The sequence below is a fragment of the Mchenga conophoros genome, linkage group LG3, assembly GCF_057382185.1.
Source record: "Mchenga conophoros isolate Kocher_MC1m ecotype Shallow Benthic linkage group LG3, M_conophoros_male_GT1.1, whole genome shotgun sequence".
NCBI classification, from domain to species: Eukaryota; Metazoa; Chordata; class Actinopteri; order Cichliformes; family Cichlidae; genus Mchenga; species Mchenga conophoros.
Genome location: NC_140528.1, coordinates 68,115,838 through 68,138,410, shown reverse-complemented (window position 1 = coordinate 68,138,410; position 22,573 = coordinate 68,115,838). Strand labels below are relative to the sequence as shown.

Sequence of the window (22,573 nt, the reverse complement as noted above, 5' to 3'; positions counted from 1 at the left end):
TGTCCTGGTGGATCATTAGGGGTGCAAAGCCTCACAGATGATGTAATGCAGTGGGTCCCTCAGTCTGTCCTCACTCTGGACACTTGCAGGTGTCACACATAGAAATCAAATGTGTGATAAGCTGCAGGATTCAAACACAAGTGTGACTTATAAATACATGTTCATACTTTTATTCCACAATCAGAGAGAAAGAAACAGAGAGAGAGTGCAGGACAGACAGACAGGTGACAGTCTCAGGTGTACACACTGCTACAAAACAGCACCAGAGAAGGAGGATTTAGTGTTTGTGTCATTACGAGTGCTAAACAAGAAGAGTTCCCAGATGGTACAGTGGACACATGTGTGACTCCTGTGATTAAAGCATCTTTCTTTCAGCTTAAGGAGTGAACCGTCAGCTGACTGACATGACTGACTTTAATTACGCATAAAATCATCACATTCTCTGTAAGATTAAAGTCAGCTATTGAACGGCGAATATTTTGAAGTGAAGGCTTTAAAACCAAGTTAGTACAAACGTCGCTAATGTCACATAACTTTCCCGACATGTTGCCAACAGTAATGTTTTAATGTTCTTCATTATAAAAACATTTGCGCATAAATAAGTGACATAATATTCAGTACTTACTTCTGGAAGTTTACTCTTCGTCCGCTCCGCTTCCGCCGTTTTTTTTCGGCAAAATTATCCAAACCACCGCCGCGCTATGAAGTCTGGGATATGTTGGGCCATGAAGGCTACACAGACCCATCCTTAAAATTCAGGGAAATTAAGGACGCATTTGAGGGCCGCATTTCGAGCAGCCTTTGAATTGGGACAGTCTTTGTCGTGTCGCTGTGACATAATCGGCCTTAAAATGCGGCCTTTAAGGCTGCAGACCCCAAATCCGGTCATTGGTACTTCCTGGCTTGTGTAGTTACTAGGTAACAAAAGCTCAACACTGCCCCTAGCGTCCTGGAGCACTTCCGTTGTGTTTTGGATTTTGCATGTGTTTTGGGGTTTGCGCGTGTTTTGGATTTTGCACGTGTTTTGGATTTTGTACGTGTTTTGTATTTTCCATGTGTTTTGTATTTTGCATGTGTTTTGTATTTTGCACGTGTTTTGTATTTTGCATGTGTTTTGGAGTTTGCACGTGTTTTGTATTTTGCACGTGTTTTGTATTTTGCACGCGTTTTGTATTTTGCACGTGTTTTGTATTTTGTACGTGTTTTGTATTTTGCATGTGTTTTGTATTTTGTAAGTGTTTTGTATTTTGCACGTGTTTTGTATTTTGCACGTGTTTTGTATATTGTACGTGTTTTGTATTTTGTACGTGTTTTGTATTTTGCATGTGTTTTGTATTTTGTACGTGTTTTGGAGTTTGCATGTGTTTTGTATTTTGTAAGTGTTTTGGAGTTTGCATGTGTTTTGTATTTTGTAAGTGTTTTGGAGTTTGCACGTGTTTTGTATTTTGTACGTGTTTTGTCTTTTGCATGTGTTTTTTTATTTTGTAAGTGCTTTGGAGTTTGCACGTGTTTTGTATTTTGTACGTGTTTTGGATTTTGCATGTTTTTTGTATTTTGTACGTGTTTTGTCTTTTGCATGTGTTTTTTATTTTGTAAGTGTTTTGGAGCTTGCATGTGTTTTGGATTTTGCACGTGTTTTGGATTTTGTAAGTGTTTTGGAGTTTGTACGTGCTTTGTCTCTAGGGGCCACCGTATAAAATAGTTCTCTGGAGCTGTTTTGCTGCCAGTGCTACTGATACATTGGATAAAGTGGCTGGAATATTGAAGAAGGACTACCTCCAATTTTTTTTTTACTTCACCTCAAATCAACAGATGCGTAAAACCTGACCATAAAAGATAATATTAATAATAAAAATATTAATTTATATTATATTAGAAGCTTATTGACGGCTACCAAAAGCATCTTGTTGAAGTGCAAGTTACTAAGGGACATTTAACCAAATATTTGTAGGGACATATGTATATTGAGCCCATATGTATAGTTTTGATTCTGTGTGGATGAGAGAAAATCTAAAAGAAATTCAAACTTGTGCACCCAATTTTTGATTTTTAAAGTCAATAAAGATTTATCCTGTACAATCGTTCCACCCTGGAAAAAAGCCAAAAATCACCATGGCATTCATGGATGAAAATTTCCAACCACAACTATACCTAACCTGTTTTAGTTTAAAGTTTGACCTATTGAAAATCCATAATGTTAAGTTAGCTTACAAACAAATAACTTAATATCCTTTAAACACGATTTACATACACACAAAGTGACATTTATCTTATTTGGAAAATTAAAAAAACAAAAAAAAAACAGCAGTATTTAGTTGTACGTGATCGTTTTTGCACTCCAGGTCAGACATTTGTAGACTTCAGGAAAAGTATGATGCGCTGACTCCTGATAAGCATGCTAGCCATTATGAATGAGAAGTAGAGCCGGTCAGTTTGATGGACGTGAGAAGCTGCAATGGCTAATAACATACAAACATTTTTTTAAATTACTTTTAACCAATCAGAAAACTATATGCAAATATCATGCGGTTAAATTTCACAGTCAAATGAGCTAAGTGAGTCTAATTTCACGAGGACCTATTTAACTGGGATGCTCGTGCCGCTCAAAGATACTGCGGCATTTCCTTTATACTCGTTGAGTCGCAGCGCTTGGTTGGTATCACTCCGCCGGCAGAGGAAATGCTCCTAGACCAATCACATCTGTGTTTACACCATCACCTGTCAAACACACACCCTCTGGTAGATTTTCTCTTTGAAAGGTAGGATTTCTAGGTTTATTTTATCTTTACTTTTTAATGCACATATGAATGCATTGGGGGAGTTAAAGTGTAGTTACGGTGGCGATAGAGTCGGTTCGCCTGCAAGCGACAAGCAGCCGGGGATAGCAAGCTTAGCGTCCCGAGAGCTAGCGTGCTGGAGCTGGTTATCCGTCCGCCTGGCTTGTTTTTTAGCCGATTATCAGAAAGTCCTTGCGCCTAATCATGTCTGGCTGAGGTCGGCGCGAAGCGATGCGTGTTAGCTCAGCGAAAGTGCTTACTAATATTTTGAGACCTTTAGTTTGCTTTTAACCGATGTTAGTTAGTTAGGACCAGCCGTGCAGTGCGTCCTCAAGCTAGCAAGAAATACATCAGTCGGCTGGAGAAAGGTGCGTTTAGCGAAGCTGTTAGCTAGCACCGTGTACGGCTGCCTTTTTTATTTAGCTGCTGCAACTGATAGTTATAACGGTGCTCCTATTTCCTCCGTTTGTTTCTAGTTTTCTCGCCTAATGTTAGCAAACTAACATCGTGGAAGCAGGTGGTGACCCACAGTGGGAGCCCGTTTAACCCCCACAACCCTCTGCGTGCTGCGAAGCACCGCCACCACCATAACGGAAAGCGCATCTACTGCCAAAAGTCCCGCTTTTAAAACGTTCACTGTGGTAAAAAAAACCCACTTGTGTAATAGCTCCAAAATGTACCTGAAGTTAAATGACCCTAGACGGTTACATTACATTGTAACTCCATTAATTATTGCTGCTTCATTAATGTGTAAAGACGCATTTAGCGAGGAGCTAATTTCAGCTGCTTACATTACTGTGTCTCGGATAGTTTTATCTGTAAGAGTGCTGCACGTCCATTATTTATAAGCTCTTCAAAAGATTGTTTTTATGTTTGCTCCCACTGTGTAAAGTCTGAGGGTATCTTAAGACCCCACTGCCACTTAAGTATCCCTTTTATTTCCCCTTAAGTGTTAAAATGGTATTATGCTGTAATTGCTCTTTTAGCTTGTTCCATCCCGCACAAATATGATCCTGAAATATGACATTTAAAATGGCACTGCTCCTGTATCTGACCAGCTGGTTGCTGTTGGACTAAAGCTATTAAACACACTTTCAAGAGACACTGCAGCTTTGCTTACAGGGCAAAAAAAAAAAGTAGTGGGACATCTATTTTTTTATTTATTTTTTGTCACATGTGGTGTTTGGAAGCGTTTGCTCTCAGGTTTCCTTAGCTGTTGAATTTGTGAAATCTCAGAGGGAGGATTGTTAGAGAGCAGAGGAGAGGGAGGGAATTGAGGAGGAGAGTGAATCAGCTCGAGACGGTATAAGGTGCAGTGCAGTGTGGGTGTTTACCCAGCCTCCGTGCTGTAGAGCTGTTTGATTTACCTTTGTTCACTTTTATTCTTTCTTTTTATTTTCCTTCCTGTGCATCCAGGAGCTGAAACACACACTCACACTGAAGCGCCTACGGTAGCCGCTAACTGGACGGACTCTCTGGCAATTGACCTTTTGCAGGTAAGCCTGGGCTCTCTTTCTACAGTTCTGGCAGACAATACTACTTCTGAATGATCACGTCCTCCACAGCTTTGTCTTTAGAGGGTACAACTGCTGGATCATTTGCAATGCGGGTGGACTTGAAGAGCTTGGTTCATATGGCATCCCTGAGAGCACACAGTCACGTTTAAGGAGAGAAAGCTCGACTGGAGAGCTTCATAGATGTTAGATAATAAAACAATAAAAAAAACCCAATCACTTACATTTTTATCGGAAAGATAAAAAACAAAACAAAAACTGTCTTAAAACAACTCAACAAAAGTTGTAAGATTAACTTCCTCAGCTGCTAATTGGACTCATAAATGTGTGCTTGTAGTATTCACTGATTTTTATTTTACTGCTCTGTTGCCATAAATAAAATAAAAATTCCCCTTAATCACAAGACTGTATCAGTGTTCCCAAAATGCACAGTTACAGAGTTCAGTGCCTGCCACCCCCTCACCCCCACGTCCTCACCCCCTCGCATAAAGAACTTTATGGCTGCAGCGAAAATAAATGAAATGATATGTTTCTCCTCAATAACATTTTATCTCAGATTACAATAGAAGTACACTACATTTTAACATTCTTTCTAATTCAAACTGCATTCCTTTAATATGTTAATATTTATACTTTAAACTGCATAAAGTGTATGACTATCTCTATAACTCATTCGAAGGCTTGTCCTTGAGTTTCTGGACATCGCAGCAGAAATGGGGTGCTGTCACCTTCTCATGTGGTCGGGGTGTAGCTTTAGCCTGCTGTGGGTGTAAATATACTGTGACAGCAGAGGATGCTGATGTTAAACATGGTCAAAGTCGCAGCATATGTGCAGCTAATCCCTGTGAGCTCAGAGAGTCTTCAGAAAGCTTAAAACTTTTTATGAAGGGCAGCCAATCAGAAGAAACGTGGCTTAAATGGAGGATGGCCTCAAAGTGAGAGGAGCTAAAATGACTTAAAATGACTTGTATGTAGTGGATTAACTCAAGGGCCAAATAAGTATTATTTGACAGCTTCTTTGAAGGTTTTGATTACACATTTTAGAATACTTGTAGCAAGAACGAAGTGCTCTTTTTATGCCACTTAAGTTCATCGCCATCTCTTTGCTGTCCACTGTGTGTGTGTTAAATGCAGAGGACAGGCTGCAGCTCGACTTTAAAGACCCGCCAAAACAGCGTCTTTATTTATGTGCTGCTAGATAAATAGATGTTTTTAGTCTAGTTGTGCATGAACCCCTCGAACCTTGAGTTAGCAGAGATCTTGGAGGTCCTGTGGGTTATGTTTTGGACTCACAATCCTATGGGACCCACTGTTGTGATGCGAGCTGAGCAGATCTGACCTGTGATAGTGCATCACGAGGAATGTCCGCAGCAGTTGTCTTGGACAGCTCTGAGCGTTTGACCTGTGATAACCCCGTCCCCGAGGCTTCGCAGCACTGTGTGTTTATCTGACGCTTGTTAAGTGCTAATTGGAGCATCTCAGGTGCAGCGTGCAGCATCGGTGCAACGCGGCAGAGCCACAGAGGGAGTGTGGTTCTTCAGGGCCTTCTCTAAGCAGTCCTAGAGAGCACAGGGAGGGAAACAATGTGAAAGCAATTTGATCGTAGTTAGTGCTTTATCAGTCTGAGATTTCATGAAAACACAGCAGTGCGTTTCCTCCTCTAAGGTTCTGATTTATTGTTTTTCTTTAAAAAAAAAAAATCAATATTCCCATGTTTCCGTTTCAGTGGAATAGTGGAATAAGTCTTGAACCATGAGCTCAGTGGCAGTGTTGACCCCGGAAAGCTTTGCAGAGCATCGCAGTGGTCTCAAGGACCAGGAGATCACAGGTAACGACCTGCACCTTCCCACTTATTTTTATTCTTGCTAGAGTTTTCCCCTCACGAGCCCAAACTAGTGAGCAAATTATTAGCCCAAGTTTAATGTGTTTAGATTTTCTGATATGTGCATTATGTGTTTTTGACACAGGCTTATTTTTATTGTTGTTTGGTATCTTTGTTGTTAACAATCCTTCCCTACACATACTGTTTTCTTACTCCTTCCTTGCCATTTTTATCTTTATCTCTCCGGGCCAGGCTGCGTCCCGGAGGATGAGGCCTACATCCCTACCTATCTGGAGGCCTTCCCTCCACTGCCGGAGAAGGGAGCACCAGGGGAGAAGGCTGGAGAGCCGCCTTCGGCATGGGGGAGCAAGATCAGACCCATCAAAGCCTCTGTCATCACCCAGGTGAGGAGCCCACTGTGGGGACTGTTAAAAGTGAATGAATGCATTTCTCAGCTCTTTTAATGATGATGGCTGTAACTGAATTTAGCCTCAAGCCTTTTAGCTGCAGTAGAGCTGGTCTAATGAAAGATGCATGTTCTGGGAACAACAAGCAAGAAAAAAACACTTTCAACTCGTCTGTACCCAGGTGTTCCACGTGCCCCTAGAGGAGCGTCGTTACAAGGACAACAGCCAGTTTGGGGAGGGCGAGGAGGCCAAAGTGTGCTTGGACATCATGCAGCGAACGGGAGCGCACATCGAGCTGTCTCTGGCCAAAGACCAGGGCCTGTCCATCATGGTCACTGGCAAAGTGGACTCCGTGATGAAGGCTCGCAAAGAAATCGTAGCTCGATTGCAGACACAGGTAAATGCACTCGTACTACTCATAGTATAATTAAGTGATCTGGATTTGGAAAATATTGGGAGGATATACATATATGTAATTTTTTACTTTCTGTTTGAAAAGCTGGTCAGAGTGTGTACAAGTAATCAATGTGAGCAAAAAGTTATTAATGCTCTAACACAGGGATGTTAAAGTCATTTTACATAGTGGGTCAGCGTAACTGCCCTTTCTGTCAGTATAAAGAGATTTAACTCAACATATGAGATGGTTACGTTTAATTTTTTTTTAAAGAAAAAAGACAAAAGAATAATTTCAATAGTACGTGTGAGGTCCTCCTCGTTGTAAATGTGTAAAACTCTGTTAGCTCATTGCCCAGAGTGTGCTGTATTTATAACACATACAAGAAAAACAAAAAGTTCTAGTAGATGCTGGAAAAAGTGGAACTTTTCAGTCATTTAATTGTTCACCTATTACCAAACTCTTTGGTGTGGAATGAATGACGCTGCAGGTGGAAACTTTATCAGGAGGAAAATCTGCAAATCTTAAGACAATAGTTTGATACTTTATTGATACCGCAAGGGAAAATTTTTTCATTTGTTCAAAATCGATGTACTCCTGTTATCTGAAGCCTTCCAGTGGGCCGGATTGAAGTCTTTGCTGGGCCGATTCTGGCCTTCAGGCCTTATGTTTAATACCCCAGCTCTGTACGAAGTTAAAGAGACAGGATATCCTTAATATGGTCATCTCAGGTACACAGCGTTGGCCGCGAGCACAGGAGTTCCATCTGCCTGCTGTTCGAACCTCTTGTTTGTGAGGGGCAACCAATCAGAAGACAGTCTGTTGTCAGTATTTGTGCAGTGCAGGCTTTACATTTGTTATTCATTCTTGTGTGACTTGCAAAAACAGTGAAACCTCTGAAACTCAGATAAACTTAAACCCGCAGCAAAGAATTTGAATACGCAGCCATCTATCTTTGAACAAAAATCACTGTGAAGCAGAAACATCAGAACAGTGTAACCGGTGGCTAAAAAATGTTTTTGTTTCGCTCTGCGTAATGTTGAAACGTGATCCAAAGACACACACGGAGGGCAAATACCGGCTGCGGCTCGAATAATCCTATCAGGCCAGTTTAGGACAAAAAGTTGAGCCGGAAAATGACCATCAGCTCCCAGGGGTGGCCTTTGTGCCTCAGCAGCAAACATGCTGATTTCCACTTCAGTTGGTGCACTGAGCTGCAGTTACTGGTTGAAAAAAGTGCAGAGGCTCTCTGTTCTCTTTTCAAGGTCGAATGCTTTTTACCAAGTTTAAAGAAAACTTTGATAGTAGGAATTTTATGTCATCCTGTTACTTTCCCTGGTAGATGATGACTATTAAAAAAAGGTATTTTCTGTACATGTGCACAAAGCTCCACCAACATTAGAATTAAAAGGGATTTCTGTGGCTGTTGCTGTACCCTGATAAATAAGAAGGCTTATTTCCATTGGGAAACACTACAAATCTAACTTACTTGCTCCTGAAAACTTTCTCCTGCTCCTCTAGGCGTCGGCAACGGTCGCCATCCCCAAGGAGCACCATCGATTTGTCATTGGGAAGAACGGTGAGAAGCTGCAGGAGCTGGAGCTGAAGACTGCCACCAAGATTGCTATTCCACGCCCGGACGACCCCAGCGCCAACATTCGCATCACCGGCACCAAGGAGGGAATTGAGAAGGCTCGCCATGAGATCCTGCTGATCTCTGCTGAGCAGGTCAGACATGGGTGGGTGGATAGGGGGGTGGGGGTTGTTTTAATAACTAATTTCTGCTCAACTGAAACTAATTGGTCTCGCAATGTGAAAAGATGCACAAACAGTAGCATTAGGAACTAAATTGTTTCTTACTATTCAATATTGAATCGTGTTGAACCATCACCATGACGTCACGTTTGATCGACTCTTCTGTCTGCCGTCGTTCTCCTGCTCTTCCTCACCCACTCACCAGGACAAGCGCGCGGTGGAGCGTCTGTCCCTGGAGAAAGCCTTCCACCCCTTCATCGCCGGAGCCCACAACAGGCTGGTGCAGGAGCTGAGCCTTGAGACAGGGGCCCGCATCAGCATCCCACCGTCCAGCCTGCCTAAGGACGAGATCGTCATCACCGGCGAGAAGGAGGCGGTCGCGCTGGCTGTCAGCCGCATCCGAGCCATCTACGAAGACAAGGTGGGACTGTTTTCCAGAGATTATTCATGCCCCATCCTGCAGACATGGGACATGAGCGACTTTAAGTCCTCTTAGGTCAAAAATCCCCCAAAAATCAAATGCCCTGTTATGTTTACATTGAGTTAAAAGGTCAAAGGTCATCTCTTCCTCCTTTCAAACTGCCCAGACGATCAGCAGATCGAAACCCAGACCTTTGTTGGCTCGACACATTTTCATATTTAAATTCGTATTTTTCAATTGTATTATTTCTTGGTAATACTAGTCTGTGTTTGTGGAGCGGCTGTCTGATCACATTTGACTACCAAAGCATCAGTCAAATGTGGTACTCGAAGAAACAGAGACACGTGTTTGAGTTAAAGATAACAGCTAGGTGCTCTGGGTGTGCTGAATTTAAGCCTAATTTAAAGGTTTTGTAGCATTATTTGTTGACTAGACAAACTTTAAACCTCAGATCCATAGAAAATTGTTCAAAATAAAGGAAGTCAGCGTTGAAGATGGATTAAAGTCAATCTTTGTAATGGCCTGAACAGTTTTCACTGATTGCTTTTAACCAAATTTAGAGAGATAGGGAAATTTTCTTAAAGGCCATTACTGTCCGAAGCGATTGAGCCAGAAAACGACCTCCACTGATGTCTGCTGCTTGGTGGGATCATGTATGGTTGTAAATTGTACCCCCTAGAATTGTGACCTTTCTGTACCCATGATGCTGCCTTTTTAGCATTTCTTTTTTTAATATTGTTTGTATTAGTTGATATATCTATTCTTTATTTCTGTATTTTATAGATGTGCAATGAGCTGCTGTATAGCCACCTTTACCCAATAAAAGCAGGTGTAACAGATTTATATAAAAGGACAAATGTCAGGTTCTTTAAAATAAAAAATTCAGCTTCTTTAAAATATCCATGTTAAGCGGGGTGAGGGTAGAGCAGGGCGATATGGCCAAAAATATTTATCACGATATACATTTGAAAATTTGCGATAACGATATAACTGACGATATAATTGATGCGAGACAAAATACAACTCCACAACATTACTAGCGCAAAAAGACAACCTTCCATTAATTTTCACTTAAACAAGAAGCTGGTTTTTATGTACATTAAAGCTTTATAAAAATGTAACAGTGCAAATGCAAATTCCTTGCTGAAAGTTTAACCAAAAGGCATTTCCAATAGAAATGGGCTGACATATCCTGAGCATAACCATGTATAATATCCACTGAAGTTAAAAAGAGGTGCTTTGCAACATTAAACTGCAGTGTGCAGTACGCATTTTTCGGACCATAAGGCACATTGAGCTAAACAAAGCAGTTAGATAAATCAAACTTTATTAAACTCATTCTTCTTGCTTCCTCCACTTCTGTACCATTGATTCATTGATGTTGAATTCTCTGGCAGCTGTTCTATTCCCATGTTGTTGCAGTATATTAATGACTAGCCTTGTATTGTGGATGGATTATCTCAGTTGTTCTCCTGACTGACGTTTGGTCCGTTTACAGCATCCTGCCATGCGATTGCATTTGTCTCTAACCATGAGGAACCTTAGTGTTCATCCTCCAGCTTCACTGTTTATGTTATGCTAACATAGCTGTGTCGCTAGCGATCACGTAGCACATCATTATATACCAGCTAGCCCAACTTCAGTAACCCTACAAACGTCACTGCTGTTTAGTTTCCTGCCTTCATTTATGTTGGAAGTGATAGCAGAGCTGTACGTTTGAATTTTTTCAGAAATCTCTCAGTCAGAACATGCTATATCATGCTTAGGTAACTAGCGAAACTAGCGAGCTAACTTTCGCTAGCTTCCTGCTAACTTCTAACTCCGTTAAATGTAATAACTTTTGTTTTCATGGATGCCTGGAAGTTAAACTTCATAGTTACACCTGGTAAAGCAGCAATGCTGATCGTTTTATTAAAGATGAAAGAATTTAGACAGTTTTTAACTCTCAGTGATGCTGCAGTGTTTGTTTGACCTGAAGTGTACTGAGTTTAGGACCCAGATTACTCCCAGATTTAAGAGCATCTTAGTCCGACAAATACGACAATAACGACGGCCGCTTGCATGTTCTGCAAAAAAATGTGCTTTGTTGTGTATCTGACGGATAAACACCAAACCAGTTCCACATCACTGAAGTTGCACCATTTTTACAAACCAATTCTGGTTCATCTGTTTCACTCAACAATCGGCCATGTGCGTATGAAAACAAAGGCACTGCGCATGCGCGTTTTACTCATATTCTATCGCGATATAACGTTATACCGGTATTACCGTGAACGGTATAATATGGCCCAGCCCTAGGTGAGGGGGGGTTTAAGTGTGTCATTGGTTGTGCTGTTACAAACGTTTTCACAGTTATGCCTTTGTTTGTGTACGCGCTCAAAGTGAAGCGTTTCTATGCCGACAGCATGCTAGCGTGTGGCTGTGAGCGTTCATGTGACTATTTCTCTGAGCTGCTGTTCATGTGTTTCAAATTCATGACTGGCTCATTGGACATATGGGAAGCTGAGTGGCTGATTGGAAATCATCCGATTCTGTCTGCTCCATCAATGCCTTTCTTTTTCCTCTTTTTGTTTTTGTGGTCCACTTGTTTGTGTCATTGACCTTAAAATACTTAATTTGCATCAGTACTCATGATGACGTGTTGTTGTTGTTGTTTTTTAAAAAAACACAGAGTCAAAAATATCAAGCCAAAAATATAAAATAAAGACTTTCCGTATATGTCAGGGGCCTTTTGGTCAGAGTAAAGCAAGTTCGGTCATCACACTGGTCCTGTGCGTCTTTGTGTCTTGTCCAGAGAAAATTTACATCACAATATGCAAACTATGCATGTGCGTTAGATTTCAAGTGGACTTGCAAGCAGTTTAGCAGGAATAACGACTCCAGCTGCATTTGTCCTCAGAATATAATCAAATCTTTAAGATTTTGCAGAAATCCAAACAAAGAACAAAGAAAATGATAAAAATAGGATCACATACTTAATAAAGGGGAGTCTCGTGTTTGTTATTTTCATGCATGATTTTTATTTGCTTTTTTCAGTCGTTTGTGCCAGTTTTTTCATCCGGGCTAAATTTGCATTGACATTTTAGACGCTCGGGTGTTTCTGTTACCCCGAACGACTCGCTGTGGGAAAGCAGCGCGCGGTTTAGTTTAGGGTTTTACTGAAGGACACGCATGACTGCAGGCAGCTCAGTGTGGTTATTTTGTTTCACCAGTCTTGTTTTACTTGTTCGCTCCATCTCATGAACCATAAAGCTAATCTGTACCAAAGGTGTTTGATTTAATGTGTTTCTGTATTTAAGGAGGTTATTTAGAGTTTGTGCATTATCTCAACTTTAAAGAAGCTCTGTGAGATGGATGGGTGAAGCAGAGGAACTGCGTGTTTGTAGCAGATGAGCTCCGATGATAGGCAAGCCGGAGATAATAACGGGAGAAAATTGGATTTCCCCAGAGAACAACAGGATGAGAATGCTAATGTCATTTAGTGCATATATATGATTAGCAAAAACAAATGTACTTTCTCTGCTGCCTTCCCACTTTCATCTGTCAGTCACCCTCCTTCTGTTCCCTTCTCCTTCCCCAGGGTTATGTCCGGTCTTTCTGTTACTTGACTTTTCCCATCTCCTTCCTGCTTCCCTGATTTCTTTCTTCTTTCTGTCTCCTCTTATGTTTCCATCCATCCCTCAACGAGCTTCTCGATTTACCCACATCCTCTCGCCACGATTGTCTTATCACTTGTCCATGTCCTCCTCGCAGAAGCGGAAGACCACGACTATCTCTGTGGAGGTGAAGAAGTCTCAGCATAAGTACATCATAGGTCCGAAGGGCAACACCTTGCAGGAGATCCTGGAGGCCACGGGGGTGTCGGTGGAGATGCCTCCTCTGGACTCCAGCTCAGAAACCATCATCCTCAGAGGGGAGCCTGACAAACTGGGACCAGCACTCACACAGGTCTACGCCAAGGTGAGAACACGAGAAAACTGTAATTAAAGGACAGAGATGGGGATTGCATTTTGCTTAATGTAATTAGCTTTTGTTATGGCAGAAATGTAGGGAATAAAAGTCCCTGAAGTTGCCTTTACAGGGTACATCCAAGAGGTACTCAGACGGCCTAGATTTCCTTTTTTTTGAGACTTTATGTTTAGATGTATTTATTTTTAATAGTTCAGAGCAGCAAGATTAGCAACCTCAGCAAGTACATCACATCCACATCTTTACAGTGAAAGAAATTGGGAGAGTTGGGCAATGATTAATCTATATGTAGTTTATCAATATTAGAGGCAAACATTTATGATGGATTTGTTGACCAATCCAGAAGTCATATAGCAACATCTGGTTTTAAGTCTTCCTTTAAACTTTGGTTTTGGGCTCCACCAGGTCAGGATACGTACTCCACCTCACCCTGTGTCTGAAACAAGCTGCTTTAGCTTCCGTGACCATAAAAGGAAATCCGTGGTGAGCTGAAGTCAGCTCGGTACAAGCATTGGAGACTGAGCGTGTAGAGTAGTCTGAAGCCTGAGCTTTGGCTCACAGGGATTACTTGCATGTACACTGATCTCATTTTAAATATTTGATATGGAAAGAAGGAAAAGCCCCATATAACCCCTTTATTTTAAGTTGCAACTAAGCCATTGCAGAAAAACTATTTCTGTGATTTGTCAGTGCAAACATGGTTTTAATGTTTTGTACCCGTTCAGGCTAAGAGCGTAATGGTGGTGGAGGTGACTGCCCCCGCCTGGCTGCACCGCTTCATCATTGGCAAGAAAGGACAGAACATCGGGCGGATCACACAGCAGCTACCACGGGTAAGGAAAGGAGAACAAAGAAGGCGTGGGGTGATCTGAGGTAAAAGCCAGAGATAACACAGAAGTCTCACATCCTGCTCCTGCAGCGTGACAGAAAGCTTTGTGGGGGGAGGCTGTGTTACGGCAGCAGTTGTTGTGCAAAATGGGACCAGTAAAGCAAAAAATGCTGGACAAAACACAGACAGAGAAAAGTGACTGCGGAGGACACTTGATTTTAGAAACTTGACGTCAGCTGAGATGAATTACAGCATGGAAGAATCAACACAGAAGGGGAAACGTCCTAACTGGCTTGCCTTTATTCCTGTCTGTGTGTGTAGGTTCACATAGAGTTTACCGATGGCGAGGAGCGCATCAGTCTTGAAGGGCCGACGGAGGAGGTGGAGCAGGCTCAGGCCCAGATACAAGAGATCATCAAGGACCTGGTCAGTGCAGACACACACGTACACCAACACAACAAAGCTACGGTAGACATGACGTGTATTGTCTTCTGTCACTGAAAGAAATATTGCTGTGTTGGACAAAGCTTTGGAAGAGCCGCACACACTTATGGTTCGGTAGACCCGAAGAGAGATAAGAGAGAATCACGTTTGATTGGTTGAGTGTTGGTTCACATTTATAAATCCAAATCTCCTTTTTCTTACCCGGTGTCCAGCTGGTGAGGATGGACTACACCGAAATCAACATAGATCAGCGTTTCCACAGACACCTCATCGGAAAGAACGGAGCCAACAGTGAGTCGATCGCTTTACCCCTGACCTGAAAACTAAACTGTAGCAAATCTGTCATACTCCCAGGTGGAGCCCTTGTTGCACCTCATTAGTTTGTCTCCCTACCTGCAAAACTAACAAAGAATATGTTTTTAAAAGTGCTTTTATTTCATGTTTTATATAATGGTAAAGATCATTTGATCCACACATATCGATGTATTTAGATTTTTCCTGTCAGTCATTCTAGTTGCTTTTAGTTTAGATAATTCAAATGCTGCCTGGGGTAGAATATTTAATGGAAAGCATCAAATTCAGGGTTTTGAGTGATTTTTAAACTGAAAAGTTGTCATGTGGCTGTCGCTGATCTCAGACTTCCTGCAGTGTTTGTGTTGTAAAGCAGGGAACTGGATTGTGAGTCATGAGTCGGGTGTTAGTGACCTGATTTTCGTCATGAGAGCTAGTCTTTGATAACAGATGTCAGGCTCTTACCTACAGCACATCAGTGTTCTCCAGCAGGTTTAAAACTGCTCCATCTTTGAGCATGAATCCTATCTGGCTGTTAAGTGATGACGTATGAGACCTGCTTCCAGGTCCAAACTGCGTCCATTAATGCTGTTGTGTTTTTAACATGTTTTAATGCTTTGTATCTTGTTCTGTTTAATCTGAACAAGCCCCTAAAAATAGTCAATGATCTCTGTCGGCCTCTCTGAGTTTTTATTACCACTATTCATCTGCAGCAGAAAAAGCTGAGTTTTTAAAACCTTGCGATGTAACTACGGCCCATGGTTTGCCACCAGATGTTTGAACAGGTCAGAAAAGAGTCATTCTGAGGCTAACGAAGACTTGAATGAGTACATGAAGCTGAGGATCAGGATTTTTGTCATAGCGAGTAATCCAAACCACGCAGCAGTATGTTGATGACCAACCTCGTGCTGATGATCGATCGTCTCAGTTTTTCTGAAGTTTGGTCAATTTTCAGCATCTTTTTCCTGCCTTGCATTTGTCCCTAACAATCAGGAACCCTCATGTTAATTTTTTTGAGAGGAAAAAAAATTTAGCGTTCATCCTCCCACTTCCCTTTGCTCAGGTGTTTATATTATCCTAACCATAGCTGTGTAGCTAGCCACCACGTAGCACATCATTATAGCTAGCCCAACTTCAGTAACCCCACAAAAGTCACTGCTGTTTAGTTTTCTGTCTTCATTTATGTCCAAAGTGATAGCAGAGCTGTACGTTTTAGTTTTACAGAAATCCCTCAGTCAGAACCTGGTATATCATCTTTATATGAAAGCTAGCGAGCTAACTCCCTGCTAACTTCTAACTCTGTTAAGCTTCATTAATCCTGTTTTCGTGGATGTTAAACTTAATTGTTACACCTGGTAGAGCAGCCACACTGATCATTTTATTAAAGATGAAAGACTTTAGACACTTTTTAACTCTCAGCGATGCCACGGTGTTGTTTTGAGTTTGGACCTGGAAACGTCTGAAGGTGGATAGACGCTATGAAACATGGATTTAGCTTCTAAAGTGTCCTGCAGAAATCTTTTCCATCCTTCATTTCTTTATATCTTGTTAGATAAATAGGAAATGGTTGCAGCATTTTATTAAAACGTGCAAACATGTACTATATAAGACAAAACAGAGTTAGTACAATTCTATGGAGCTTGAACTTATGTTTATTCTACTACTTCAGGCTTGGATGAATGACGAAACATTTCTCCCTCTCAAAACACTGCATGTAGATAAAAAGAACCAACTTTCAAAACCTTTTGGACACGTTTTCTTCTAAACATTTTAAGAGAAATAGTTCTCTATGGACTGATTCTTATTTAGCGCTTTTTGCTCTCCCGGATCCTTCAAAGCGCTTTATGCAACATGCCACATTCACCCATTCACACAAGCACTTTCTTCTCTGCTTTAAGTGGTTACCAGCTAACACTGACACACATTCATACTCCGATGGATACTTGTCCTGATGTTTGTTTTTTAAATCATGGTCTCCTTTAGAGTATTAGGGGCAGTGAAGCAGGACATTCTTCAGGTTGTGTTTCAGTGTGAGTGTGCCGGTGTGAGAGTGGGTGATGTCAGGTTTTCACTCTTATTTCATTTCCGCTGTTTTCCCTGTATCACTACAGTAAATCGTATCAAGGAGCAGTACAAGGTGTCGGTTCGAATCGCGCAGGATTCTGAGCGAAGTGGCCTGGTGCGGATCGAGGGAGATCCTAAAGGAGTACAGCTGGCACGCAGAGAGCTCATGGAGATGGTTCAGAGGATGGTGAGAATGGACTCAAAGCATAGGTTCATTGGTTTGATAGAGCCAGATGACATAAAGAGCTTTATTTCTTACGTTTTTGTCATTTCAAGGAAAACGAGCGCACCAAAGATCTGATCGTGGAGCAGAAGTTTCACCGGACAATCATCGGACAGAAAGGAGAAAAAATCAAAGAAGTTCGAGATAAGTTTCCCGAGGTGAACGTCCTCTGTGACCCGAGAGTTTGTCTGGCCTTGTCATCACCGTTCAATGATTTGTTTTGACTCAGCTGTAATGTAATTTGGTGATTATCATCTCGCTGCCTTCTAGGTCATTATCAATTTCCCCGACCCGTCGCAAAAGAGCGACATCGTCCAGCTGAGAGGTCCAAAAAATGAGGTGGAGAAATGCGCCAAGTTTCTCCAGAAAATCATCGCTGACCTGGTACGACCCTCTGTTTTTGTCGTCTTGCCTCTCCCTGTCCTCAGCCCTTACACAGGTTTCTTTCTCTCGCAGATTGAAAATAGCTTCTCGCTCTCCGTTCCCATCTTCAAGCAGTTTCACAAGAACATAATTGGCAAAGGGGGCGCCAACATTAAGAAGGTGAGATTTTTTTTTTTTTACAGGTTCTGTCCAAATCTGACTCCTAAAATTATTAGATCAGAATGTAGCGTTTAAGACAAAAACTAACGGCAGACGCTCGCACTGCCAGATCCGCGAAGAGACCAACACCAAGATCGACCTGCCAACGGAGAACAGTAACTCCGAGATGATCGTCATCACGGGCAAGAAGAACAACTGCGAGGCGGCCAGAGACCGAATCCTCGCCATCCAGAGAGAGCTGGTGAGACATGGTTGCTTTTGGTTGATGCTTGAAGAGTTTTGAAGAAAATAGATTTTTAAAATCTACTTTCTTTTTGTTTCTTGGATGAATAATTTATTAAATCTTTCGATTAGAGTCATATCCATAGACGATCAGTGGAGTTGTTAACCTGAAAAAACACTCCTAACTTGCATTAGGAAAATCAGCGGGTTGCTTGCTGGCTTTAATCTTATTTTATATTTTAAAGAGTCGATATAAACTTAACTTCTTAAATAAACGGCATCTTTGCCATTATGGCAGTTCTAGACTTAAAAAGCAGAATTTAATTCTCCCTACACCGCTCGACTTTTTGAAACCACATATGCAGAGATGAACTATTAGATATGGTTCTGAGCCAAAATCCGGTTTCTCTTGTTTTTTTTATCATCTCTCCAATCCCACAGAAGGGTACAAAATTCTCCAAAGTAATATTAAAAAGAGGAAAAAATGACAGTGGGTTAAGATTTCTTTGTTAAAAGAAGCTGGAGATATTATATCTCTTGGCTGGCCTGGGAACACCACCGTATCGCCCCAGATGAGCTGTAGGAGGTGGCTGAGGTTCCCTGCTCAGACCTGCCCTCTGCAACCCCAGCCTGGATGAGCAGCAGAAGGTGGATGGACTGAATATTTATTGGTTTCCTCTGTTGGGAATTAATTACGTCTTCTAAAATGTTCGTCTTTGTCGTCAGTTTTTAAACTGCATGAAAATCTCAGCCTGTCCCTCTCCGTCCCTCCAGGCCAACATTAAAGAGGCAGAGGTCACCATCCCAGCCAAGCTGCACAACTCTCTGATTGGCTCAAAGGGCTGCCTCGTGCGCTCCATCATGGAAGACTGCGGCGGCGTCCACATCCACTTCCCCTCTGAGGGCTCCGGCTCCGACAAGGTCACGATCAGAGGGCCCGTCGGTGAGGTGGAGAAAGCCAAGAAGCAGCTGCTGCAGCTGGCGGAAGAGAAGGTGAGCAGGAAAGAGCGAATAAATAGAAGAGGTGACTAAAAGTTTAAATACTTACATCCTCCTCCCGTCCTCTGCCTTTCGCAGCAAGTAAACAACTTCACCGCTGAGCTGCAGGCCAAACCAGAGTACCACAAGTTCTTAATCGGACGGGGCGGGGCCAATATTCGCCGCGTCCGAGACCGGACGGGCGCCCGGATCATCTTCCCGTCGCCTGACGACACAGAGCAGGAACTGATCACCATCGTAGGGAAAGAAGAAGCCGTACGTCAGGCCCAGAAGGAGCTGGAAAGTCTGGTCAAAAATCTGGTGACGACCTTTGTCCTACAAAACATCACCATTTAATTCATGTCTTGATTCTTGATTTTTCAAATCAACAATCTCGCCGTCTCCCTTTGCAGGACGACGTGGTGGAGGACAGGATGGTGGTGGACGTTCGCCATCACCGCCACTTCGTGTGTCGGAGAGGACAGGTGCTGCGGGAGCTGGCTGAGGAGTACGGCGGCGTGGCTGTGAGCTTCCCTCGCACTGGAGCGAACAGCCAGCGGGTCACGCTGAAGGGAGCGAAGGACTGCGTGGAGGCCGCAAAGAAACGCATCCAGGAGATCATCGAGGATCTGGTGAGAGACGGAAATCACGTAGAGACAAACGGCCGCTATCTGCACTCAGGTCAAAGCTGATTTATAAGAATCTGACTGTGTGAAAGTCACAGAAATGCTGTCAAAAGTAGCTGCAAGTTTTCTACTTTGGACAGACATGGATGTTATTTCAAGAACGCTTCAATAAGCTCATTATTTATAATTGGAATCGAACCTGCTCCCGGTGTGCTCACCTTTTGTGTTTTCTTCTTTCCTCCTCCTCTCTCTCGAGCAGGAGTCCCAGGTGACCGTGGAGGTGGCAATCCCTCAGCGCTACCATCGCGCCGTCATGGGCCCCAAAGGCTGCCGCATCCAGCACATCACCAGAGAGCACGAGGTGCAAATCAAGTTCCCCGAGAGAGACGACAGCGCTGCAGGTTAGAAACGACCCACGACGTGCACCCGCAGCTACGTCCTGCTGCTGCTGTGAAGATGTTGCCGCTGCAGAGGGGTTTATGTTGCAGTTTAGCACACTAGGTTAGAAATGAGCAGGCCTTTCTCAAGTTTCCTCCCTACCTGCTCATCTGTCCGCATCAACATTTAGAACAGCTGATAAAGGGAAATTAAAATGTCAAAGAAGAGACGGGAGAAATAACGGTCAGTCAGTGTTATGATTGTTGACGCTGCATAGTCGCACAGCACTGTGCACTTTCCCTGATGGCAACACAAACAAAATTAACTGTTCCTAGCAGAGTCGGGTAGAGTGTAATTCTTCAATCCTTCAAGTTCCACCAGATCACAATCTATTGATGGCAGTGAGTCTGTAGCATGTGTAGTATTTCGTATTCTTTTACATGTATAAAAAAAAATCAGTGTTTAAGAGTTGTATATCAAAATATAAACTTTTAATCCCTGTTTTTCTCATTGTAAACTTGCAGCTCAGGAGGTTTCGCCACAGGAGAACGGTGAGGTCAGTCCAGAGGCGGAGTTTGTGCCCCGCAAGTGTGACATCATCACAATCTCTGGGCGGGCAGAGAAATGTGAGCTGGCTAAAGCAGCCCTGCTGGTAGGCGCTATCTTCATTAAGCTGAGATGTGACGCTGTTTAATGTTCATTAATATCTCTGAGCACACGCTCTGTGACTCCTCCTTCAGGCGTTGGTGCCCATAACAGAGGATGTGGAGGTGTCTTATGAGTTGCATCGCTACATCATTGGCCAGAAGGGCATTGGAATCAGGAAGATGATGGAAGACTACGAGGTAAGGCGACACGCTGCTGCTCTCTGGTGCCATCTACTGGGACTTTCTATACCCGTGCTTTCCAAACGTGTGAACTTTGGGGTTTTGTGCACGTAGGTGAACATCTGGGTGCCGCAGCCTGAGAAGCAGCTGGATGTGATCAAGGTGACGGGCCTGGCAGCCAACGTGGAGCGAGCCAAACAGGGGCTGCTGGAGAGGGTGAAAGAACTGCAGGCCGAGCAGGAGGACAGGGTACAAGCACACACTGTGTCATGTTTATCATCACAGTTCAGTTTTTCATTTGCTTCTCGTGATCGTAGCGACAGATTTTCAGATTATTCATCATCCACAATCATTACGCCATCCATCCAGATTAGACAAACCTCTTTAAAAAACTTTGAAAGGGGGAAAAAATGGAAGCACAAGTTTAATTCTTAAAGTTAGGAGATTACCACAGGGGTCATGATTTCCTGATAGCAGTGAATGTGTAGCGTGTGTAGTATCTCTTATTCTTTAACATGTATTTAAAAAAGAAAGAAAACAGTGGCTCTGTCTCCTCTCAGGCCCTGCGTAGTTTCAAGGTCACCATGTCTGTGGATCCAAAGTTTCATCCCAAGATTATCGGCCGCAAAGGAGCCGTCATCTCTCAGATCAGAAAAGACCACGACGTGAGCATCCAGTTCCCCGACAAAGGAGACGAGCAGCAGGTCCGTTTCCCTTTTTTGTCTTTTCCTGGCTCTGTGCCGAACCGTTCCCATTGATCACTTCAAATCCTTTCCTTTTCCTCCCAGGATCTGATCGTAATCTCGGGGTACGAGCGTAACGTGGAGGAGGCGCGCCAGGCCATCCAGCAGCTTGTCGCTGAGCTGCAGGAGATGGTGAGCCAAGACGTTCACCTGGACCCGAGGACCCACGCCCGCATTATCGGGGCCCGCGGCAAAGCCATCCGCAAGCTGATGGAGGAGTTCAAGGTTGGTTTGGATCGATTCATAGATCGCTCGTTTTGAAGTTAAACGAGGAAATGTTTGATCTTCACTCCTCTGGTTTCTCAGGTGGATATCCGGTTCCCTCAGCCCGGGTCGGACGAGCCCGACAAAGTGACGGTGACGGGCCTTCCTGAGACGGTTGATAACGCCATCGATCACCTGCTCAACTTGGAGGAGGAATATGTGAGTTCACTGAATATAAGACAGAGATGCAGTTACAGCACACGTCCTGCACATGCGGCTAAAATTCCATCCTCAGCAGTGATGAACAAACGCATTTTAGGAAAGGTCATGAAATATGAGATGATTGGGTTTTACTTTAACGGCGTTGCATGATTTTTAAAATCACAGGAGGTCAAAATGACCTCTTTGGCGGTTCTAGGGTTAAACATACCGAGCATGCTTCTCAGTCAAGCGCTAGCAGTCAGAAACAGGACGCGATCTAAGAACAGCAGCAAGGTTCAAAGCAGCACAGAGGTACAAGAGGAGACGACTTTGAAGGGGAGATCAGCCAAATTTAAATCTGGTTGTTTTGCTTGTTTTACATTTCTGTATTTTTAAATCTGTTTTTGTTGGATTTGAGGAAATATTCATGATATTAATGAACTCTGAGGTATAATAATCATAATTAAAACCCACCAATGAAAATGTGTTTTTCCAATAAATTGTGACAGAAATCCCCCCAAAAAACACTTTATCTGTTGCGGTTCGCGAGTTATTGTACCAGATAAAGAGATTTGTGGTATATTTGCAATCACGTTTCTGTTATTTTGTAACTATGTTTTAAATTTAATATATTGCTTTACATGCCTTCGGGGTAACAAGTAGATCCACAGGATCCCGGCCAGGAAATGAAAATCATTCTGACTCATCAACAAAGGCTGTTTTCAGGAGCAGTTTTCCTTCTGTTCATCTCTCTCAGCTGCTCAGCGTGACGGAGACAGAGACTTTGGCAGCTTACATGAAGCCTCCATCTCGCTACGGAGGGGGAGGCGGAGCAGGTGGAGGGGACGACAGCAGCGGGGGTCCGGCTAAGGGCTTTGTGGTGCGGGACGCTCCCTGGAACGCGGCTGGGAACAAGGTGGGATGTCTTAGTTTAATGACAT

General features: G+C 43.0%; 1 protein-coding gene across 2 annotated transcripts in view; it reads left to right on the top strand.

The window, feature by feature from the left end:
• The first annotated feature begins 2,645 nt into the window (after positions 1 to 2,645).
• Positions 2,646 to 22,573, top strand: part of hdlbpb (high density lipoprotein binding protein b) — a 23,875-nt gene continuing 3,947 nt past the window's right edge. The window contains exons 1-27 of one of the 2 annotated variants that reach the window (XM_085266848.1): positions 2,646 to 2,759; positions 4,194 to 4,273; positions 6,018 to 6,119; positions 6,366 to 6,517; positions 6,702 to 6,917; positions 8,436 to 8,642; positions 8,875 to 9,090; positions 12,844 to 13,050; positions 13,785 to 13,892; positions 14,210 to 14,314; positions 14,545 to 14,623; positions 16,735 to 16,874; positions 16,964 to 17,068; positions 17,181 to 17,294; positions 17,367 to 17,453; positions 17,563 to 17,694; positions 18,450 to 18,668; positions 18,753 to 18,974; positions 19,067 to 19,285; positions 19,539 to 19,680; positions 20,182 to 20,309; positions 20,398 to 20,502; positions 20,599 to 20,733; positions 21,045 to 21,188; positions 21,273 to 21,452; positions 21,534 to 21,650; positions 22,390 to 22,548. In XM_085266848.1, the coding sequence (XP_085122974.1) occupies positions 6,044 to 6,119; positions 6,366 to 6,517; positions 6,702 to 6,917; positions 8,436 to 8,642; positions 8,875 to 9,090; positions 12,844 to 13,050; positions 13,785 to 13,892; positions 14,210 to 14,314; positions 14,545 to 14,623; positions 16,735 to 16,874; positions 16,964 to 17,068; positions 17,181 to 17,294; positions 17,367 to 17,453; positions 17,563 to 17,694; positions 18,450 to 18,668; positions 18,753 to 18,974; positions 19,067 to 19,285; positions 19,539 to 19,680; positions 20,182 to 20,309; positions 20,398 to 20,502; positions 20,599 to 20,733; positions 21,045 to 21,188; positions 21,273 to 21,452; positions 21,534 to 21,650; positions 22,390 to 22,548 (3,714 nt within the window). In that variant the 5' untranslated portion in view covers positions 2,646 to 2,759; positions 4,194 to 4,273; positions 6,018 to 6,043. Of the gene's footprint in view, positions 2,760 to 2,877; positions 3,146 to 4,193; positions 4,274 to 6,017; positions 6,120 to 6,365; positions 6,518 to 6,701; positions 6,918 to 8,435; positions 8,643 to 8,874; positions 9,091 to 12,843; positions 13,051 to 13,784; positions 13,893 to 14,209; positions 14,315 to 14,544; positions 14,624 to 16,734; positions 16,875 to 16,963; positions 17,069 to 17,180; positions 17,295 to 17,366; positions 17,454 to 17,562; positions 17,695 to 18,449; positions 18,669 to 18,752; positions 18,975 to 19,066; positions 19,286 to 19,538; positions 19,681 to 20,181; positions 20,310 to 20,397; positions 20,503 to 20,598; positions 20,734 to 21,044; positions 21,189 to 21,272; positions 21,453 to 21,533; positions 21,651 to 22,389; positions 22,549 to 22,573 lie in introns of those variants that run through there. The other variant, XM_085266849.1, reaches the window with a different exon arrangement.